Below are 22,158 nucleotides of genomic sequence, written 5' to 3' on the forward strand. Positions count from 1 at the left end.
ATATGTAGCCAAAGCTGTCACAAGTAAACGATTGGTAAGCTAGCGTTATTTAGCTAGCATTAGACTAGCTAATGCTATTTTAGCTAATAAGCCTTCTAGGGTTATTATATATTTATTATTGTATATATGATATTTCATTAATTTTTTACACATAAGCATTGATATATACTGTAAAAAATATGTATACATTATAAATATATGTAGCCAAAGCTGTCACTCATGTACACTATTAGTATGCTAACGTTATTTAGCTAGCATCAAACTGGGTAATACTATTTTAGCTAATGATGTGTTAAAACAAATATATAAAATGAAATGCAATTGGATATCGTTTTTTGTACACATGAGCATAGATATGTACTGTAAAAAAAACAGATAAATTCTAAATATATGTAGCCAAAGCTGCAGTAAACTATTGGTAAGCTAGCGTTATTTAGCTAGCATCAGACTAGCTAATGCTATTTTAGCTAATAAGCCTTCTAGGGTTATTATTTATTTATTTTTGTATATATGATATTTTATTAGTTTTTTACACAAAGCATAGTTATATACTGTTAAAAAAAAACATTATAAATATATGTAGCCAAAGCTGTCACTTATGTACACTATTAGTACGCTAATGTTGTTTAGCTAACATCAGACTGGCTAATGCTATTTTAGCTAATGAGTCTTCTAGGGTTATTTTTTATTTATTTTGTTTATTGTTGTTGTTTTTTAAAATATATTTTTCTAAATTGTATAATCCAGCAATGCACACAACCTCTGCTTCTAACTCAGAAGCTTCTACAAAAGTGTTGAGATTATAGTCTCACCAGTTTTGGGGATGGAAATCAGTGTTTGAAAGTTTGAAATACAACAATAATATGCAGTACTTCACAAATTTATTAGATCACCTAGTCATAAAAACGATAACACACAAATATTTAAGAAATCTGTCATTTCTATTGTTATTTATTAGGCAAATAACAAACTTGAACAACTAAATAGTTCCCTATGCGTTACCATTTTGAACAGAAGTGAGGAATTTTAAATAGAATTCAAGTTTTTAATACCCAAATTTGAGCCAGGACACTGGAATATAAATTAAAATATAACCAAAATAACATACAACCACTAAAAACATTTTTTTCTGTTCCGGAATGCAAGCAAATAATTTTAATTTGGCATCTCGATCAAAAAACAACAATGTGCTTATTATTTTTTTCTGCTGTTTTGTAAAACAGTACATTTGAAAATTCATGTAGCAGCAATAATTATATTTTAGCATGAAAAATATAATTTTGGTTAAAGAGCTTGCACATACTGACAGATGAACCATCACAGAAACAAAAAAATATCTTGGTAATTAACAATACTGTTAATTTAGCACCTTACACTGGGTGGTGGTCTAATAAATTTGTTAAGAACTTGATATCAGCCCATGTTGAAGAAGTGTGACCATGATCCAAACTAAACATGACATTTTACAGTGTAAAAAAATCTATTTGTCAGTGTGTTAGTCACAGTGTTCTTCAACTGCACCTGCATTTCTTGTTATTTGTTCCTTGTCTTGCTCTCAGCCAACGTGTGCAGCACCAGTCAAAAGTTTAGACTGCTTTTAAATTAGTTTTGCTGTTTTCTATGGTGTTGAACAAAGCAAAATAAACCGGCACAATGAAATAGCCCATTAGGAAGTACAGTTGTGAACAAAAGTTTACCTACACTTATAAAGGCCATGTATATCATGGCAGTTTTGAGTTTCCAGTGACTCCTATAACTCTAAATTTTCTATGATGGAATTGCTGAAACACATACATGTTTGTTACAAAAACAATCATGTATTTTGGTTCTTTCATACATTATTTTTATAGGTCTTCTGGAAATATAACAAAACCTGTGTTTAAAATATACATACAGCAATTCTAATATTTGATTAAATGTCTTTTGGACACTTTCACTTCAACTACATAGATTTTTCCTATTTGTTCTTCATTAGCTCATTCAGTTATTACTTCTAATGGACTCACACAAGTCACAACAGTTTGGTGAATTCTTTAATCTTTTTAGTGTTTTTTTTTTTTCATATATGGCCTTCAGCAAAAGGCAGCTTCCTTTTTTGAATTCTTGAAGATGCTTCACTTTTCATCCAAGACGTGTCTTCAGTTCTTACTTACTGGTGTGGAGTTCCAGGCATCTCTTTTCAGCTCCAGCTCACATGGCTCGAGGAGGGAATGGTTGTGAAACAGTCTACATAGGGATGTCAGGACTGTATTAGAACTACCTGATAAGTGGCGCTAGAGATCCTTGTCTTCTATTTAGAAATGTTTGTTTCAGTTTAACATAGATGGACATGACAATGTTGTTGTTTTTGTTCGTCTTTTGTTTTCTGGCTGATGTTGTGCTATATTTGTAAAAGTGGTATTTCTGAGAAACTTTGAAGGATTTTACCAAAATGCAACATCCTGGTGCACTTCAGACTTGAAGCAAATCTGGTTCAGCCTGAACAGAAAATGTTCAGAAACACACTGTGCAATATTGTATATGCAGTCTAATGCAGTGAGGAGTGCTCCAACCTACGTATGTACAGGGAGATTAAACAACTAATGAACCATTAAAGGGCCTTTTAAAATGTGAAAATGTGTATCTTGGACTCCATATCAGTCATTTTGAACATGAAGAAGCCTCAGAACACGGTGTAATTAACCCTGTAATACCCACTATTGCAAAAATACATAAGTTTTATTTTTTTTAATTATTTCTTATCATATATATGCTTAATTGCAATATTAATGGTTGTATAATGTTCATGTCTCTGGTCCATATTTGCTCTTTTGTGTGTATTTCGGTTGTATATATTTTTAATCTGTGTTTAATATTGCTTTATATAATTTATCTTTTTATCCTGCTAATACAGAGTGCCAAACTGAGTTTCATTGTTTTTTGTAAGTGACAAAAAACTATTCTATTTTTTCTATTCTATTCTATTCTATTCTATTCTATTCTATTCTATTCTATTCTATTCTATTCTATACACACACACACACACACACACACACACACACACACACACACACACACACACACACACACACACGTATATATTTTACATATTATATTGTTATTTATATATTATTATATATTATACATTTGTATATAGTATTTTTGATATATTATTTTCTATGTTTGGGTTTTACAGGATAGCCTGCAATGTGTAGAATGTTTATGTGATCACAAACAAAATTATGCAGATGACATACATTTTTAAACAGAACATTGCTGTTTTGTTTTCTTTTTTGTTTTTTAGATGCTATAAATGACAGCTGCCAAAGTCTAAATAGCTAAAATTTTAAACACAGAAAAAACAAAACAAAACAACAACAACAACAACAAAAAAAAAACAGATAAAATATGGTTAATAACTTCATGGAATATACACATGAGTTGAAACTTCATGACAACTGCCATGGACTATAATGTTGGCCCTATAAGCGCCAAAGGAACCCAACAAAACCACACAAACAAACACAAACTAAATTAACTAAAGTCATTACAGTTCATGCTCCTGAAATAAATTAAGGAGCATAAAATTAAGGACCGTGAAAGTAATTCACATGGAAAAAAAATGAACAAACAAGCAATATCTTGATTTAAATTGTCTTTATATAAATTACATCAACAGTACAGTAATACAACATTTAATATTCCAGTTGTTTTTAAGAATTAAATTGATTATCATAACAGTCGGACATAACATTTGCTTTTAAGCCTTCGTGAGAGAAAATAGTGTATTTTTTTGGTAATAAAAAGCTAGAAATTGAGCTAATTCTGCCTGAGAGCCTAAACTCAGGGGATACATGCAGCTCCCTCAGGAAATCCCCTTCCTTCTTCCGCAGTAGGAGGTGACGTCAGCCGGCCGCAGGTCCGCAGCTTCCTCCGCTGATGTGCGCAAAAGTGAAAGCGGCTCCATGATGCTGTCTGTCTCCGCTGCTGGAGTCCTTCTGCTGCTAGCTTGGATTCATCCAGGCGACGGACTCTACTTCCACATAGGAGAGACGGAGAAGAAATGCTTCATTGAGGAAATCCCGGATGAGACCATGGTTATCGGTAAGCTACTAGCTAGCACGTTAGCTTGAAGCGGCTAACTAGCAACGAGCGCTAACAGCTGGCCAGAGAGGAGACACTGCATTGAATGTGACAGCAGCCACGACAGAAAGACTCGTCACAGTATTTGAGCCTTAAAACTACCAACTAGTAAGTTTTCTGTGGGATTTACAAGCTGGTTAGCCTCTTTACACCGGCAGGTTGTCTCAGTTAGCGTTAGCATGCACCTGTTTATGTAGAATAGCTAGAATTCCTGGATGAACGAGTGATGATGGTGCTGCTCTTCACCTGTGATGTTGTGGTACAAGCAACTTTCTGGAGAACCAGTAGGAGGCAGTAGCCCTGCATCTGCAGTTTTATTTGTTTGCTTGCTTTTAAAAATCACTGATAATTTGCTTTTTGCTGCATATGACAATAAAAGTCTTTAAATCCTTTATATTAGCAAAAATGTGATGGTGACAATAAAGGATTGCATGACTTTATTTGACCAGTTTTAACTTTGGGTCACGTTGTATAATGCATATCCTAAAGACTGTGATTTTGATTTTAAATCCATCGCTTGTTCAGTCATACTAAATGGAAATGTGAACTCAATAGTGCTCACTAATGGACAAAATATGTAATATGCAACCTACCATTTGCATTTCTGTTCGCCAGTTTCTTACCACCAGTTGGCTTACATTGATTTATTTCTAATGTCAGGCACACCAATGTAGTTTCTTTAAAATTTTTGGAAAATTTTTAAAGATTTTTTGAGCACAGGATGTAAAGATATTGAGCTATTTGAAATGTCAGAAAAGTAAATTCTTGCATTACCAACTGCAAAACTTGCAAGTATGAGTATTGTGATGTCCATCTGCGTACATTTACTCACATTTTACTTTTTAAAAAAAAAAAAAAATTCATTTTCACTTTAAAATGTCTCGCATCATTTAAAGCTAATTAAGAACAACAAAAGTTGAACCAAAGTGCTATGCGACTGAACTAGCAGGTCATAAAACACAACTAAACACAAGGACAAGGAGACAAATCTAAAGGAAGATGATAACATAAGAATAGAAATGCAATAAAGTGAACTGCATGTAAAATTGTTCTAAACCATTCACAGCCTTTACCTACTAATTAAAGGTAGGCTAATACAATACCACAAAGTACTCCAATAAAAGCTAAAATCATGCAAAATTAAATATTACTTGGCTATTAAGAGTTTTAGAATGTCAGAGGACTAAATTCTTTCATTCCCAGTTGCAAAACTTGCAAGTTTGAGGTTTGCTCTCATTGCAAAGTTAGATGAGTATTTTGATATTTTCACAACTTGAGCCGTGTTTTGTATTCTCACGTTATATTTTCAGACACTATTCTCCATATACGTACTTTTGCTCGCATTTTACTTTTTATAATTTTCCATTTTCACTCTAAAATGTCTCACATCATAGTACTTTGAAATCAGACTCAAGTTTAGTCATAAAGCACATTTAAAACAAGAAGAGTTGAATCAAAGCGCTATAATTTTCCATTTTAAATGTTTTTACAATGCATTGAGTTTGAATGATATGTTAAATACCTCAATTTGGTACTGTATGTTTATATTTCTGCTAATTCTATTCGTCTTATAATTTTAAGTCAAACCTGCTGTCCACATGTGATCTGTTTGTGTTTCCTGTCTGATAGGGAAGTACAGGACTCAGCTGTGGGACAAACAGACCAGCTCCTTCCTCCCGTCCACCCCCGGCCTCGGCATGCACGTCGAGATCAAGGATCCGGACACGAAGGTAAACAAGGAGGAGGCGGTATTCTAAAACACACCCACAAACCAGACAGTCACATGAAACCTAATGATTTGTCTCCTTCGTCTCCGTCAGATCATTCTTTCTCGTCAGTATGGGTCAGACGGACGCTTCACTTTTACCTCCCACACTCCTGGAGAACATCAGATCTGTCTGCACTCCAACTCCACCAAGATGGCTCTGTTTGCAGGAGGGAAACTGGTACGAACAGAACCGTAGCTTTTTTAAACTTTTATTTTAAAATGAATGTTCTCTAATGTTTAATGTTTTAACACTTGTGGAACCCAGGATGTACTTCTGCAGTAATCAAGGGTTCGAAGCAAAATTAGCTCTACTAATTTGGATATTTATATTAAAAAATCTACCTTAAAGTATTAGAAAACGGTTTAAAACGATGAGAAATGTTAAAAATTAATATTACTGTTTGTTACAAGTGTTCTGTGCTTTCTGGGCTTATAGGCCACACTCCTTTTAGGTATAGATAATGAAAGGATCATTTCTGTTTTTGAGCATTGAGCTTTCTCAAAATAAAAATTATCCTTTCATTGTCTATAATTGTTTTGACTAACCACCTATCAAAAATTGTGCAAAATAAATCAAAAGATGTCCAAAACTCACTCAAAATGATCAGAAAATTCTCCTAAATGACTCAGTTTTTTCCCAAAATGACAAAAACGTCTATAAAACTGACCCAAAATGTCAAAATTGATCAAAATGTAGGTTAAAAATTGATCCTTTCGTTGTCTAGAACTTGTTCTGACTAACCACCTATCACACATGCTGATATGAGCCTTGAAAGTTTACCCAGAATGCACTTTTCCCCTCTAAACTTGTCCAAACAAAGTTGTTTGTTTAATAAAGTAGTGATTTTGTAGGTACAATACACACAATTAGTTAAAACCACTGGGATATTCTGTAAAAATCATCTTTTCCTGCTGTGTTTCTTTGCTCTCCTGTCAGTTTGATCTTCCAAACACAGTGTCCATTATAACCTCAGTACATTTAATGCAGAAAATCTGGCATATTTCTGTGATGCTGATTTAATTTGACTGGAGAGATTCTGTAATTGTCCACCCTAAACCATCGATACTGTAATAATATCTGAGTCCATTACTAATTGAGTTGTGCTAAATGATTCAAGGATGCTTTCAGTTCATAATCAAGGCTCCCAGGCACATTTGACACCACTGAACTAGGATATTAGGATATAAAGGGGTAAACTGTGCTGAGTATACAGTAGATTTTTGGTATTGGCACATTATTTTGGCTCATTCTAATGAAATTTCAGACATGAAAATACTGAAAAATTGTCAGATTAAATATCTAATGTGATAAGTGTGATAAAATAAACTTTAAACTGCCTGTTTCCTTTTACCACAGCGAGTGCATCTGGACATTCAGGTGGGAGAACACACCAACAACTATCCTGAAATCGCAGCGAAGGACAAACTCACCGAGCTGCAGCTACGAGTCCGACAGCTGCTGGATCAAGTGGAGCAGATCCAGAAGGAGCAAAACTACCAGAGGGTCAGTAAACTACGTAAAGTCACCAGTAATATCTGAGATGTGAGGCTCAGGGTGGCTGCTGAAGTCCTTGAACCGCTGTAATAACATCACTGCGTTTGGTTTCTCCTGCAGTATCGTGAAGAGCGGTTCAGAATGACCAGCGAGAGCACCAACCAGCGCGTCCTCTGGTGGTCCATCGCTCAGACGCTCATCCTCATCGTCACCGGCATCTGGCAGATGAAGCACCTGAAGAGCTTCTTCGAGGCCAAGAAACTGGTGTAACGTCCGTTTGTGCAGCTGCAGCGTCGGGAAACGACACAAACACGAGCAGACGGACTCGACTCGCCGGAAAATGAAGACGCGTGGTCCTACCGTCAGCCATAAATGGTACTAGCAAACCTACAGATGCTGTTTTCCAACCTGGGCAATGTGTTTTTTTCCCCCCTTGTACACTTTTTAGGTTTTCCACAGTAGCACAACATTCCAGCCGCCTTTAGGTTGTGTTTCTCGACAACACTGGACATGTCATCTCTCCATCCTCACGTGCAGGAAAAAGCTGCTTTTTGTGATTATGTTGAATGTTGAAGCTGTTACAAGTAAGAACCCACTAGTTTATTTACATTTGTTTGGTCATGGTTAGCGTTACATATAGTTTTATTTATAGGTTTTGTAAAGTCTAACCATCAAGCTTTCAGCACTTATGCAAACATTACACTGGCCTTGATTGCTAACGTGTCCATTTAAATTTAGTAACACTTCAACCCTCTGAACCCCAAGCACTTTCTGGGTGTCTTTATTTGTTCACCGTTGGCTCATTTTTCACTCTAATATAAAGTCCTGCAGCTCCATGGAAACATCACAACCATGACTAGAAGTAGAAACAACTCAAAAATAAATCATAAAAACATTTAACTTGAATTTCTTTGATTATTTATTTTTAAAAAAATTGAATAAAAATGGAAGCAACATGTAAAACATTTTTCAAAGTGCCCACATTGGAATTTTTTTTTTTTGTTACATTCTAAATAATTATTTACGTTTTTATTTTTTCATATTTGTCTCCTCTCTGTTCTGTGTAAATGCAGTTCAGCTAAGAAATCCCTGAATTTTTGTCCTGTGGCTGTTGCTCACAGCTGAGTCACTGTTGGCTTCATAGTTGTGCCAAGTAGGTCAGAATTTTTTTTAAAATTTTTTTACAGAATCTGGTTACTGTAAATGGTTTGGTTTTTGCAAAGATTTTAAACACTGCATGTAAAGTGGTTTTGACGACATAATTTTAAGCACAGATTTGGATAACGACAGAACAACGCATCAGAAAGGATTTGTTCGAGGACTGTTGTAAAGCTAAAAATCCAATAGTTGTTTCTGTTTCCACGCTATCTGGCTTTCACGAAGGGTCTACTTTTGGCAGGTCTGTTTGTTTTGTTTGTTTTTTATTTTAAGATAACATGCCTTTTAAACCTGCCGGCAGGTTTTGGGGTTCAGAGGGTCAAAGGCCACATTTCACATTTACAAGCAGCATAGAAACTCTTCATAAATGCTATAAAACCGATGATACCGCAGCATCAGGGAGACTTTGAAGCATCTAACAGTGTATTTTTCAACATTATAAACCTCTTATGAAGCGTTTGTAACTGTCGAATGAACACTTAAAGCAGGGATGTCAAACTCATTTTAATTCAGGGGCCACATTCAGCCCAATTTGATCTCAAGTGACCCGCACCAGTACAATCACAGCATAATAACCTCTAAATAACCACAGCTCCAGATTTTTCCTTTGTTTTAGTGTAAAAAAAGGTACGTTTTGGCAAAGTTCACATTTAAGGAGTTATCTTTTTACGAAACGTCATGAGCAACTTGAAATTTCTGAAGAAAACAACAAAATTATGCCTCAGTTTATCATTTACACATTACAACTTCCAGATCACAGTGTCTACAAAGGAAAACAACATTTAGTCACAGCTATCTGGAACTGAACAATGTAGTATTTTACTTTATAATCAAAACAACAAAAGCCAGACAAAAAAAACAACAAAAATGACACAAAATGTTACAAAAATGAGACAAAAAAGTTACAAAGCTAAAAGAACGAGACAAAAAAATGACAAAAGCGAGAAAACGACAAAAAAAATAGACAACGCAAGTGGGACTAAAAGTAGAAAACAACAAAAATGATGCTCAAAACAGCACAAATAAAGCAAAACACAAAATGACAAAAACAAGACAAAAAACGCAAGACAAAAAGGGAACACAAAAATGAGAAACAAGATGACAAAAACAACAATGTGCCATGTCGTATTTTACTTTATGATCGAAACAACTCGTCAGGATCTAGAAATTATTTTAAACTTATAGTTTTACAAATTTAGAATTTACAGTTGATATCTTCTCAGTAATTTTTACTCTTTACAAAGTTGTCCCACTGGCCGGATTGGACCCTCTGGTGGGCCGGTTTTGGCCCGCGGGCCGCATGTTTGACACCCCTGACTTAAAGACGAGGAAGAATCTGGATTGCCGATGAAATCACAATGTGAGGGATAACCTTCATGAAGAGTGTTCACTGTCTACAGTTTGGTCAATATTTGTGCAACACTTGGAGCAACATTAGCATCCATTTGGAGTCACATTTGTGTCCACCTGATAATGTAAGACTAAATATTTATTCTTATTTTAGCTCCGTTTTTGGTCTCAACCATCAGCGACATTTTTTGTTCATCTGCTAGTTGTTTGTGTGCATTAAACTAAACACAACTGCCTTCAGCTAGTTGAGTCAATAACTACTATTGATTTTCAAGCTGCTAGTATTCCATCTGTTGTCTATACTCTTGGAGTTAACCATGCTATCATGGCAGCTTATGTTTCTGCAGTTTCCCCCCACATATTTACTTCAGGTCTTTATTTATTGAAGTATAAATCATTTTAGTAGACTCTGGTGTCAGTCTATAATTGCTGTAACAACATCAGCAAATAAAATTTCTTGTGATTTTAAGCTTTCTTCGTAGTCTGGTGTGTAACTATCATTAACAGTATCAGCTATAGAATGTTTTTCAAACAGAATTACACTCTAAAGGAATAATATAGTTAATATTCCGTTAAAGTGAAACATTGGAATCAAAGAAGATATGGACAAATGACAGGCTTCAAAGACGAGAGAAGAGAGGTTTGTTTTGGAGGCTTTGGTAGATTTAGAGCTGTCACTGAAACAGGAAATGCTATTTTAAGATGTAGATTTACATTTCAGTTTTTGGTTGAATACCATCGTCTTTTTTTAAATGGGAATTTTGATCCCCAAAGTTTTCCATATGGTTGTTTGTTCAAAACTCATGCAAATACACCTGGAGCTCTAAGGTTCGTTCACAGTTTTACCCAAAGGTTTCAGCTGCATCGTATGGAACGAAGGGGGGAGAAGTATTTGCAAAAAGTCATACATTAATAAAGGAATAATCATCATAATTCAGGTATGTTTCAGGTCTCGATCAAACTAGAGAAATTATTTGAAATGTCAAAAGTAGATTTTAATGAATACCTGCAGGGGACTGGCACTTTTTGCCCTAATATATGTTTTTTTTGTGCAACTTATTTCACCACATTTCCAAAATAATTGGAAATAAAGTGGGTTAAAATAAACTGAAATTGTCATTAACATGCAATTACTTATTTTGTTTTCAAATAATATTGTTCTAGATGCTTCACAGAAGATCTGTTGACTGATAATAAACACTAAGAACTACATTAAAGTGTGTATGCTGCTTCTAAATGTGAAACTAAAGTGTTAATTCACCATCCATTCTTCTGCAAACTGTGTATAATTTCTAGCTCACCAGAAAAGCCTGTAGATACAGTTTGTGATATTAAAACCAGGATTTTATGTTGTAAATAAATGTCCTGTTCATTTTCTAATGCCTTTTACACAGATTGAATGAGATAAAAGTGTTTTTCTGTCATGTCGTGTTTAACCGGAGCTTATTTATTGAGCGGTCGCAGAGCGTTTTGTTGCCTCGTTTGCTGTTATTTCTGGTTAAATTTGTCAATGAAGGACAGCGGTTTAATCATTCTAATTCAATCATGAGTAGGATCTTCATTTTTTACATGCAAAGTTTAGATTTCAGTGCAGTTCTTTAGATGTTTAGTTCAATTACCAATGGAAATATTCACATTTTTACTGTCATCTCCATGTGCTTAATAAAGAAACTGGCCAAACTAGTGTCAGTCTTTTTTTTTTGGTGCCACTTTGCTCTAAAGAGAAGAAATACACAGCAAATGGCAGATATTTTCAACAGTAAAATTTATTGCTTGGCTTTGGCTTCCTTTCAGAGCTTAGATTCCAAACCAAACAACGCTCAAATGCCTCATGAAAACATCTCACCACAACCCTTTTTCGTTTTGTTTTTTTTAAAATCACTGACAAATCAGCGCACTTTTCATGGAGACAGAAACACACCGACCCTGTGACATCTTTGAGGAAACCAGCGCAAAAAACAAATAATCTACTGGGAAACAAAAAAAAAAAAAAACACCACTTTGCATAGGTTTACTCTCAATCTCCAACAAACACCACGGCACGGACACAGGACTGGAACACAGAAACAAGAGCTCGGGTTTGTTAATATCAAGAATAGAGATCTGACACATTTGGCACACCGTACGAAACAATATCACAATACTATGCGTCATTATAAAGGGTAAATGATTTATTAAATCAAGTCTTTGCTTCAACTGTACAACAAAAACGGTACATTTGTACTGTGTGGAGCTCCTGACCTCCGGGACACATTTCAGCACTGTCACATGTCGGGTTGGAAAGGTAGAAAATATCACATCAGCACGACAAATCCTCACCTCATCTGCTGTGAAATCAAGCTTCCGTAAGTCGCCAGTGTTTGACTCGTATCTTGGCTAATAGGTTTCTCCATGAGGAGGAAGTCAGAGCACTAAAGGTTAATGACACCTGTTAGACACTACTGTTAAAAAAGGTTCAACTACCTCTGGACTGAATGCCACTTTTTAAATGCTTAAAAGAGCAAGAAGGGCACACAAAAAGTGAAGAGGATTAGGCAAGAGCTCTTCGAAATGATGCAGGAATTTGTGCAACCCCAGCTCCATACGACTCGGTGGAAATGGTCTGTTCATCTTGCACGTGAAGAGATTTTTTTTTATTAGCGTTATTAATATTATTATTAGAATTTTCTTAAAGGTATTTCAGAGGAGAAGAAGCTCGTCTTAGTGTTCAGACACGGTGAGGTGCGTCATCTTCTTGGCGGCTTCTTCCGACACCATCTTGGAGGTTTTCTCCGGACTGGGAGCCGGACTGGGAGCCGGACTGGGAGCCGGACTGGGGTTCGGAGTGTTGGCGGCGCTGTTGGGATACTCCCTGTTGCCGAATATGACGCTGCCCACCCGCACGTTGGTGGAGCCCACCTCGATCTGCAACACGCACATGAAAACACAGGAAAAGACAGATAAAATGCATTAGACAGCAAGAGTGATAGGTCTGATTTACACGCATTTATCACTTTGTTTTTATGGAACCAAATAGCAACATACGTACTTGGAGAAAGCATGAATTGGTCTTTAGTGATTGTCTGACTTTTAGCACAGTGATCCCCAACAGAAAGACAAAAAAGTTTTATTTTTTATTTCATTTCTGGTGGAGTCTGCAGCACATTTTATTTAGAAAAATGAACGGATCACCTTCCTGTCACTTCCGTTTGTGCTTGTTTCCTGCACTTGACTCAAAACTTCGCCAATCTAACCCCTTCCAAACTTAATAAAAACTAGTGGTGGGATGCGATTAAAAAAAATTATCTAATTAATTGGAGGCTTTGTAATTAATCGCGATTAATCGCTTCTTTTTTTTTCAAATAGCGCTATTTGACACAATAAGTAAAGTTTTTCAATTCAAATAAAACTGTGATTGACAGATAAATCAATGAGTAGACATATATGTGTTTAATTTAAAATTTACAATTTTACACAAAAAATTTACACAAAATTTTCAAATGGGACATATAGAAAAAAATGATTTTGATTATTTAAAGCCTGCATTTAGTTTGTTTTTTACACTGTATGGGACATAACATCAGCATAAGTAGTTCAAGGACCTTGAAAAAGTTGAAAATCCAGAGATGCATGCACTGTTTTCACAGTTTCTGGGTCTGATAAATGGTGTGACTTGATGGTTCTTTTTTTAGGAATATAAATTATTTATATATAAACAAAAAGTTTATGATTAAGTCATTAAAAGAAAGATAATTTTGCTAAGTTATAATAACAAAAATGTCTGTTTCATTTATATTTATCTGCATTTTTCATGTCTACTACATTCACAGATTACTGCAAAGTCAAAGTGCAATTCTAGCGATTTTATTCAACATTTTAAGACCTTTTGTAAACTCAAGCACTTTAATGTCTTGAAAAGTGGTCTATTATGGGATGGTTACACCCGCCTGCACGACAACTGTCGTAGCTAACGTTAGCTCTGGTGCTACCATCAATTTAATGCGATTAAATGCGTTATTTTTTTTTAACGCGTTATTTTTTCTGTAATTTATTCATCGAAATTAACACGTTAAAGTCCCAGCCCTAATAACAACCAAACATCTCTGGAGAGTTTCTGTGAAAAGAGGGAGAGACTGAGACAGAAGTAAGTAAGAAGTAAATACATATTCAGCAATAAAAACTAATTTTATTCATTTAAGAATTTTTGTCAAACAAAAAATGATTATTATTTGTTTTGTGCGCGATGACCAGTCCGTAGAAAACTGACTGCAAAAAAGGTTGGAAACCACTGTTTTAGCATCTCTACTGAAGTATACTCTCACACAGTCAGACCATTCTCTAGTGGTGACAGTGTTGTGTGGAATGGTCTGACTGCACTTCATTATAATGCTGCCATAGAGTTAAAAACAAACTAAAAGTTGCTTTATATTTCTTTAAACCAATCTCACAATCATCCTTGATGGTGCCAAGTATGTATTTCTTGAAAAGAGCGACGGAAGAATTGTTCTGGTTGAATGTTTGAATGCAAGGAGGCCAGTGCTGCTGTTAAAACGGGTAAACCAGCAAAGGGCAGAAATAGATGCCAATGCATGCCTGACCTTGTATCTTAACATGACAACAAATAAGACAAAAAATTGCTAATTACGACGAGACATTAACTTGAATTCAGTGAAACACCTCTCCATATTTTACTTGATAAATAAATAATAATAAAAATCTAATTAATGAAAACAAGGCAAACTAGATTTTAAATCAGGAATTCTAATTGAGCTTTGCTGTGTTGGGAAATGAATTGGTTTAATTATGAGATTTAAGGAATGCTGCATGTTTGCTGTTGAAATAACACTGAATTTTAATATCCTCTATACGTCTGAACTAACTCTTATACTCCTCAAGGTTAGTTAAGGAGTTGAGTTCCTTCATTTTGATGCAGAAAGTTGTATCTTAGGCTGTTTTTTCATCTGATATCTTTTATTTTGCTAGATGAAGCTGCCGCTAGTTCCTCAACGTCTCCACCACCTCTCAGTCAAAACTGTATCATTTCAGATGAATCTAAACTTGATTACATGTATCCTTTACAATACTGGACAGCTTAATATCCCTTCAGAACCTTCAACATTTAAACAAAAAAAATTCAATCACCTCCCACACTGCCATCATCTGCTTCCATATTTATGTTTCTAAATGTTGATAATGAGCGACACTCACCGCATGTTCAAAGTCTGTCGACATCCCCATGCTGAGCTCCACCTCCTCCAGAGGCAGCTTCAGACTGTCGCACAACTCCTGCCTCCGACTCAGCAGCATCTACAACAGGTCCACAGTTCAAACTACAGTCTGACATTAGATATTTAACATTCAGTTGGACAAAAACCAAAACCCTCTATGAAAGATGTATTTAAAATTGCCATGAATTGTGTGCACCTGTGTCTTTGTTTGTGTGATTGAATCAATGTTTTCATGCATATACAAATACAAAATTTCCCAAAACATTATTCTATTATTCTCGATGTTTCAGGCTCACACTGAAATCTGAACGCTGAAACTTGTACATGTGTCACCAGTTTGTGGGGGACAGTTTTTCAGAAATGTGTATTCAAAATATTATTTTGTATTGTGTACCATGTGATGGACACATTATAATGTTGACCTTTATGGACGGCGCCCTACAAAAAACAAACTCTGATAAAATTACACCATTAAAATTTGCTAAAGAACATGAAAAGTTCTTTTGCCATTTTGTGTCTCACTTTTGTAATACTTTTGTCTTGTTTTTGTCTTGTTTGTCTGACTTTTGTTGTTTGTTTCATGATTTTGACGTTTTCTGTTTTTGTCGTTTTGTTTCCTTTTTGCCTCGCTTGTGTTTTTTGTCTTATTCTTGTGCTTTACTCATTGTTTTGTGTATCGTTTTTGTCGTTTGTGTAATTTTTTGTCTTGTTTTTGTCGTTTATCCTTTTTTTGTCGCTTTGTAACTCTTTTGTCTAATTTTTTTGGCTCTTTTGTTTTGTCTCATGTTGTTTGTCTTGTTTTTTTGTCTTTTTGTTTCTCGCTTTTGTCATTTTGCGTCTCATTTTTGGAATATTTTGTCTTGTTTTTGTCATTTTTTTGTCTTTTTTTTGTCTGACCTTTGTCGTTCTGATCATGAAGTAAAATACTATATCATCAGTTCCAGATATCTGTGACTAAATATTGTGTTCCTTTGTAGACACTCTGTGATCTGGAAGTTGTAATGTGTAAATGAAAAACTGAGGCATAATGTTGCTAAAATTGAATTTATTTTTCATAACAAATTTCAGGTTGTTCATGATGTTTTGTAAAAAGATAATTCCTTAAATGTGAACATTTTCAGAATGTAAATTTTTGCACTCAAACAAAGAGTTGTGGTTATTTATAGGTTATCATGCTCTGATTTTACTGACACTTGAGATCAAATCAGGCTGAACTAAAATGAGTTGACACTCCTGCCTAAGTGAATGTAGAGTCTGGACAGTGAAGCAGTGGTGGGAGTGTGATGATGTGGAGTTGCATGAAAAATGTAAAATATGTTGAGGAGACAACATTTATGATGAACACCTGTGGATAAACCACAAGATGACTCCTAGTCTGCACAAACCCAAAGCACAAAGAGAGTTTTTACAGAAGAACAAAGTGAAAACTACGAATTGGACAAGTACGTTGTCTGATTTGAATCCAATAGAAGATCTGTGGGGTATTTTAGAGATAAGGATAGAGCAACACGACCCCTCCAGCAAAGAGCAGCAGAAAAAAATATTCTTTTTGTAAATGGGCACCGTTTCATTTCACACGAGAGCAAATACCCTCATGTTCAACTTAGAAGTAATGCATTTACTGTACGGTGACACAATTTTCATCTCATTCATTCATCATTTGACACATTGCATATTGTAGTTTTGTTGGGGCAACAGGAAATAAAAGGAGTCTTGTGGGAGTGTTTTGTACCTGAAAGTCTGGGTTTGGTCCCAGCGTGAGGTCGTATCCGTAGCGTCCAATGGTCATGAGTCCTGAGAAGATCAGGGCGGGACACTGAGACACGATGTGCTTCACCGTGTTGACCGTGTCCCCCGGTGGAAGCCCGTGTTTGCCTGCGATAAACAGTTGACATCCCGTTCATGAAACTCCGTCGGTGCAGCGTTTTACCTTGCGATCGGCTCGTCACTCACTCTGTTCTCCGCTGGTGTTGATCTGCACCATCACCTTTAGCCTCTGCGTACTGGAACCTCTGATGCGCTGCCACGAGCTGTTGACCTTATCAGCCAGTTTGGCCGAGTCCACCGTCTCCACCAGGAACAGGTTGGGAACACCTGGAGGCCACAGGACGGATTTTAACATGCAAGTAAAGAAGAGTGTTAGCAGGTATGTTGAGTTTTCAGTGTCATGAAGGCTTTTAACCTGCTAGATCTCCATGGTAACTGATGCTGTGGAGCTAACCTGGTCGGTTCTCTTCAGAGTTTTGGATTTAAAACTCTTTCCTGACAATTTTCTCTGACTGATACAGATTCTCAGCTGAAAACATGTCGATCTGTACGTCACTAAAGCCACTGAATGAAGCTGTGTAGTTACAGTATCACACACTGTATGTGTCGTGTTGACATGGGAACCTACACATGTATTTAGTTGGTGATGCAGAAATCACATAAATATGTTTTAATGTTTGGTCCATTTAAACTGCTGCTACTGCAGCTGATAGAACACAAATAAGAAAACTGATCAGTTTATTAGTATTGATTACAGAGAATATTTAATCAGTAACTTTAGTTCAGTTTAATTTGTGGCCAAATCAAAGTGATTTCCTTGATTATGAGTCAGTGTCAGACCTACATGCACTTCAATACAATATCATGTCTGAATATATGAAGTTTAACAGCTCACTGTGCAGCTGTATCGATCGATAAATAAATAGATCAACATGCGATTCTACCAGCATTCCTGTCCTGCATCATTTTCAGTAGAAGCACTTTTTATCGTCATAATTTCTTATATTCATCATAGTTCTCCGTTAAAACAACCTGTTGTCTGAAGCAGCTGAACACGATCGGTTCATTTTGTGCCGAAGAAGAATCCCATGACGTGCTAAATGCCTACTTTTATGAGTCTGAAGCAGAAAACTTGAGTTAACAAAGTTGAAAACCACCTTTGTGAAGCCTGTTTTCTCTCACTCGGGTTCAGTTTTTGTTGACACAAAGAAAGCCTGAATATGTCAAACCTTTTTCCTGAAGGCGATGGCGCTGAGAGTCACTCACCCAAAAGTTTGTTGACGTTATTCTTCTGTAGATGGCCGATAAAGTGCCACTTGATTTCTGGACATGATTCTAAAATCTGCACAAGGGGAGAAAGAAATATTGTAAAAATTCAAATGGGAGAAAAAAAAATCTAATTTAAGATTTTCAGATATGTGAACCAACCAGAGGATCTGAAGCTTTGTCCACAAGTTCATTAACCTGAGTGAAGATAAAAGGCAAGATCAACATCCACATTAATTCCCACCTTTACTCCTCTAAGAGTTCATGCAGTGACACCAGAGTTTTATACGTACGTAGTTTTCTCCAAAGTTGCGCTGTCCTTGTTTGTAGGCCTCCACCACCATCTCCGGCGGTTTTGTCTTGCTGACGGCGACGAGGCGAGGCGGCACAGTCGGTAGCGTCTGAGGAGGAAACAGCGGAGGAGCTCAGTGTGATGCAGCTAGTTTTAGCTCTTACAGAACAGTGAGTCGGCCCTGTCAGGACCGTACAGAACAATGATAAAACTGTGGCTGCTGCTGCTGTGTAAAGATGCTGTGATAAATCATGTTTTTAGTAGATAAAGTTGATGCTTTAGGATGTACAAAAGTTTGGGGTCACTTAGAAATGTACTTATTTTTGAAAGAAAAGCATTTTTTTTTCAATGAAGATAACATTAAATGAATGATAAATCCAGTCTAGACATTGTTAATGAGGTAAATCACTATTCTAGCTGGAAACAGCTGATTTTTAATGGAATATCTCCATAGGGGTACAGAGGAACATTTCCAGTAACCATCACTCCTGTGTTCTAATGCTACATTGTGTTAGCTAATGGTGTTGAAAGGCTAATTGATGATTAGAAAACCCTTGTGCTGTTATGTTAGCTCATGAATAAAAGTGTGAGTTTTCATGGAAAACATGAAATTGTCTGTGCGAACAAAAACTTTTGAACGGTTCTGTATCTAAATGTCTAAAAATAAAATGAAGCTCTATTCTTCATTAGTGGATATTAAGCTATTTAGAGTAGAAGATAAAACACAATACGCAAAACAAATTATTCTGGCTCCATCTTAGATATATAATTCAGTTAATGTCTCACTTTTTTTGATTTATATATGTAAAATATGTGTTTTCACATCAATAAGCTATATTTCAACTCTCCAATTTTTGATCACAACCTCAATCAGCACATTTGGACTTTAGTTCAATCTGGCCATCGACAAATCAGGAGTATCACTAACACACCTGTATTCTGATTATGTTTATCCCAGACTATTGCAACCACAAACCACGATTCCCCTACCAGTTGCATATTTACAGCGGATTCAAAACACAGAAAGCAGCAAAACTCAATGCAGGGAAAACATAACTTCAGTCCTGGTTGAATTACACTGCCTCCCCATTAATTACAGAATTTAAGATTCTCCTGATCACTTTTAAATCTCTACATGGTCTAACGTTGCTTGAACTTTTATCCCCTATTTCCGCATCGACACCCTCAGAGCGGCTTCTAAAGGTTCCACCGTCCAGGATTAAACCGAAGGGGGACCATGCTTTGGCTATTTATGTCCCACCATCCTAGAACAAGCTCCTCCTTACTGTCAGAACATTTCAGTTGGTACCACAGCTCAAAATGCTGTTAAAAAACCCACCTGTGCAGAACAGTGTTTGTACAATATGCTATAATGTATTTTCTAATGTTTTGTCACTACCCTTTTTATTGATTTATTGTCTATACTAATGTTTTATTGCTGTTCTATTCTTCAAAGCAGCTTTAGTTTTGAAAAGTACTATAAAAATTAAGCTAATTATTATGATTATTATTATTTAGCAGCACCTGGCTGGTAACATAAATCGGATATTGCTATATTGGCCGATTTTTTTTTTCTTTTTTTTACATGTATCATTATATAGATATATATATATACACATAGTATGTTAGAGATTTATTAATTTTGGAAAATGATAGCGTGATTAAATAACTTTCCACAAACTTAATTAACATTAAGCCACCCGTTGACTCCGCACCATTGTGTTCTCTGCTACATGTGCTACAGACAGCAACATAAACAATGGAGCCACTCTGGTTAATTAACTATACATGTGATGACACCATCTCTTAATTACCACAGGCATCTTTTTCTACGTTGTTATGCTAATAATAATAAAAACATGCATTCATGCCGGCACATATCAAACATAAATGCAGACATTTCTGTATTTATAATAAGCCAACATATCTCAGACATGCTGTATTATTGAGATTATTAGTTAGACGAGTGCATGCTGTGACCCACATTCTAATTCAGCTTATTATTATGATTATTTTTTAGCAGCACCTGGTCCGTAACATAAATCGGATATTGCTATATTGGCAGATATTCTGATATACACATAGTATGTTAGAGATTTGTTAATTTTGGAAAATTATAGGGTGGGTAAACAACTTTCCACAGACTTAATTAACATTAAATCACCTGTTGACTCCGCACCATTGTGTTCTCTGCTACATGTGCTACAGACAGCAACATAAACAATGGAGCCACTCTGGTTAATTAACTATACATGTGATGACACCATCTCTTAATTACCACAGGCATCTTTTTCTACGTTGTTATGCTAATAATAATAAAAACATGCATTCATGCCGGCACATATCAAACATAAATGCAGACATTTCTGTATTTATAATAAGCCAACATATCTCAGACATGCTGTATTATTGAGATTATTAGTTAGACGAGTGCATGCTGTGACCCACATTCTAATTCAGCTTATTATTATGATTATTTTTTAGCAGCACCTGGTCCGTAACATAAATCGGATATTGCTATATTGGCAGATATTCTGATATACACATAGTATGTTAGAGATTTGTTAATTTTGGAAAATTATAGGGTGGGTAAACAACTTTCCACAGACTTAACATTAAATCACCTGTTGACTCCGCACCATTGTGTTCTCTGCTACATGTGCTACAGACAGCAGTGTAAACAATGGAGTCGCTCTGGTTAATTAACTATACATGTGATGACACCATCTCTTAATTATCACAGGCATCTTTTTCTACATTCTGTTATGCAAACAATAATAACATGCATTCATGCCGGCACATATCAAAGAATATTTATAATAAGACAACAGATATATCAGACATGCTGTATTATTGAGATTATTAGTTAAAAGAGTGCATGCTGTGACCCACATTCTAATTTAGTGAAAGGGCACTTTAATAAAAATGACATCTACACTAGTGGAGCTGTGACGTGCACAGAAAGCGTGGCCGAGCTTACAAACAGGCCACATTTTAACAATTAAAACATTAAATCGTGCTAATAGCGTTCTGCAGGCTTTTGCTTCCACACATCAACATGCAGCCTCTGACTGCTGCTCCCACGCATCACGCTGCTACTGTGGACCATGCAGTGTTATGAAAGTGCAGCCAGCAGCCGCCTGTCTCCGATCCAAAGGTTGAGGTGTTCGGTGTCTTTTACATAACGAGCCTCCGCCGCCGTCGCTCAGAGACGCCCCGGCTGAGGAGCAACGACGGCGGCGTCGCCGAGCGGAGCCTCCCGGGCTGCAGTTACCTTTGGCCGCCGTGCCGCCGCCTGGTTCACCCGCTCCACTACCGACTGTAGCGCCTTCCCAACCTCCTCCGACATTGCTACTTTCCACATACCGTCAAACGGCGACGACACTCAACGTAAAGAAACGTGACCGCGGTGACGTCAGTCCGCCCGGAAGAGGAGCAGCCGGCGGGTCCGGAGACAGCGCCCCCTGTCGGACAGGACTCTGCAGGGCAGCTCATGAATATTCATCAGAACGGTTTAAACATTAAAGTTTCTGTCGATTGTCTGGTAGTAAGAAATCTGATATTAATATATTGGCTGATATTCTTTGAATCTATTCATTAAAAATTAATATTACATATATATTGATATATTATCTGAATTAACGACATGTGTAATGACGCTATTTCCTCTTATCCTACTTATCTTCTACTTTATATGAAAATATTAACATATTTTCAATTAGATTTTATTAAC

The 22,158-nt window shown here is 36.2% G+C and overlaps 2 protein-coding genes across 2 annotated transcripts; one reads left to right on the forward strand and one right to left on the reverse strand.

The window, feature by feature from the left end:
- Positions 1-3,888: 3,888 nt before the first annotated feature.
- Positions 3,889-11,577, forward strand: tmed4 (transmembrane p24 trafficking protein 4). The gene is made up of 5 exons (XM_023290482.3): positions 3,889-4,083; positions 5,752-5,852; positions 5,943-6,068; positions 7,248-7,394; positions 7,506-11,577. The coding sequence occupies exons 1-5, from the start codon at positions 3,945-3,947 to the stop codon at positions 7,653-7,655; spliced, it is 663 nt and encodes a 220-aa protein (XP_023146250.2). The 5' UTR covers positions 3,889-3,944; the 3' UTR covers positions 7,656-11,577.
- A 466-nt stretch (positions 11,578-12,043) lies between these two features.
- On the reverse strand, positions 12,044-21,861 carry plpbp (pyridoxal phosphate binding protein). The gene is made up of 8 exons (XM_023290481.3): positions 21,700-21,861; positions 18,427-18,534; positions 18,296-18,331; positions 18,134-18,209; positions 17,054-17,194; positions 16,833-16,975; positions 15,081-15,179; positions 12,044-12,797 (listed from the first exon to the last, which is right to left on the reverse strand). The coding sequence occupies exons 1-8, from the start codon at positions 21,787-21,789 to the stop codon at positions 12,594-12,596; spliced, it is 897 nt and encodes a 298-aa protein (XP_023146249.2). The 5' UTR covers positions 21,790-21,861; the 3' UTR covers positions 12,044-12,593.
- Between the last annotated feature and the right edge of the window lie 297 nt (positions 21,862-22,158).

The sequence above is a fragment of the Amphiprion ocellaris genome, chromosome 8, assembly GCF_022539595.1.
Source record: "Amphiprion ocellaris isolate individual 3 ecotype Okinawa chromosome 8, ASM2253959v1, whole genome shotgun sequence".
Taxonomy (NCBI): domain Eukaryota; kingdom Metazoa; phylum Chordata; class Actinopteri; family Pomacentridae; genus Amphiprion; species Amphiprion ocellaris.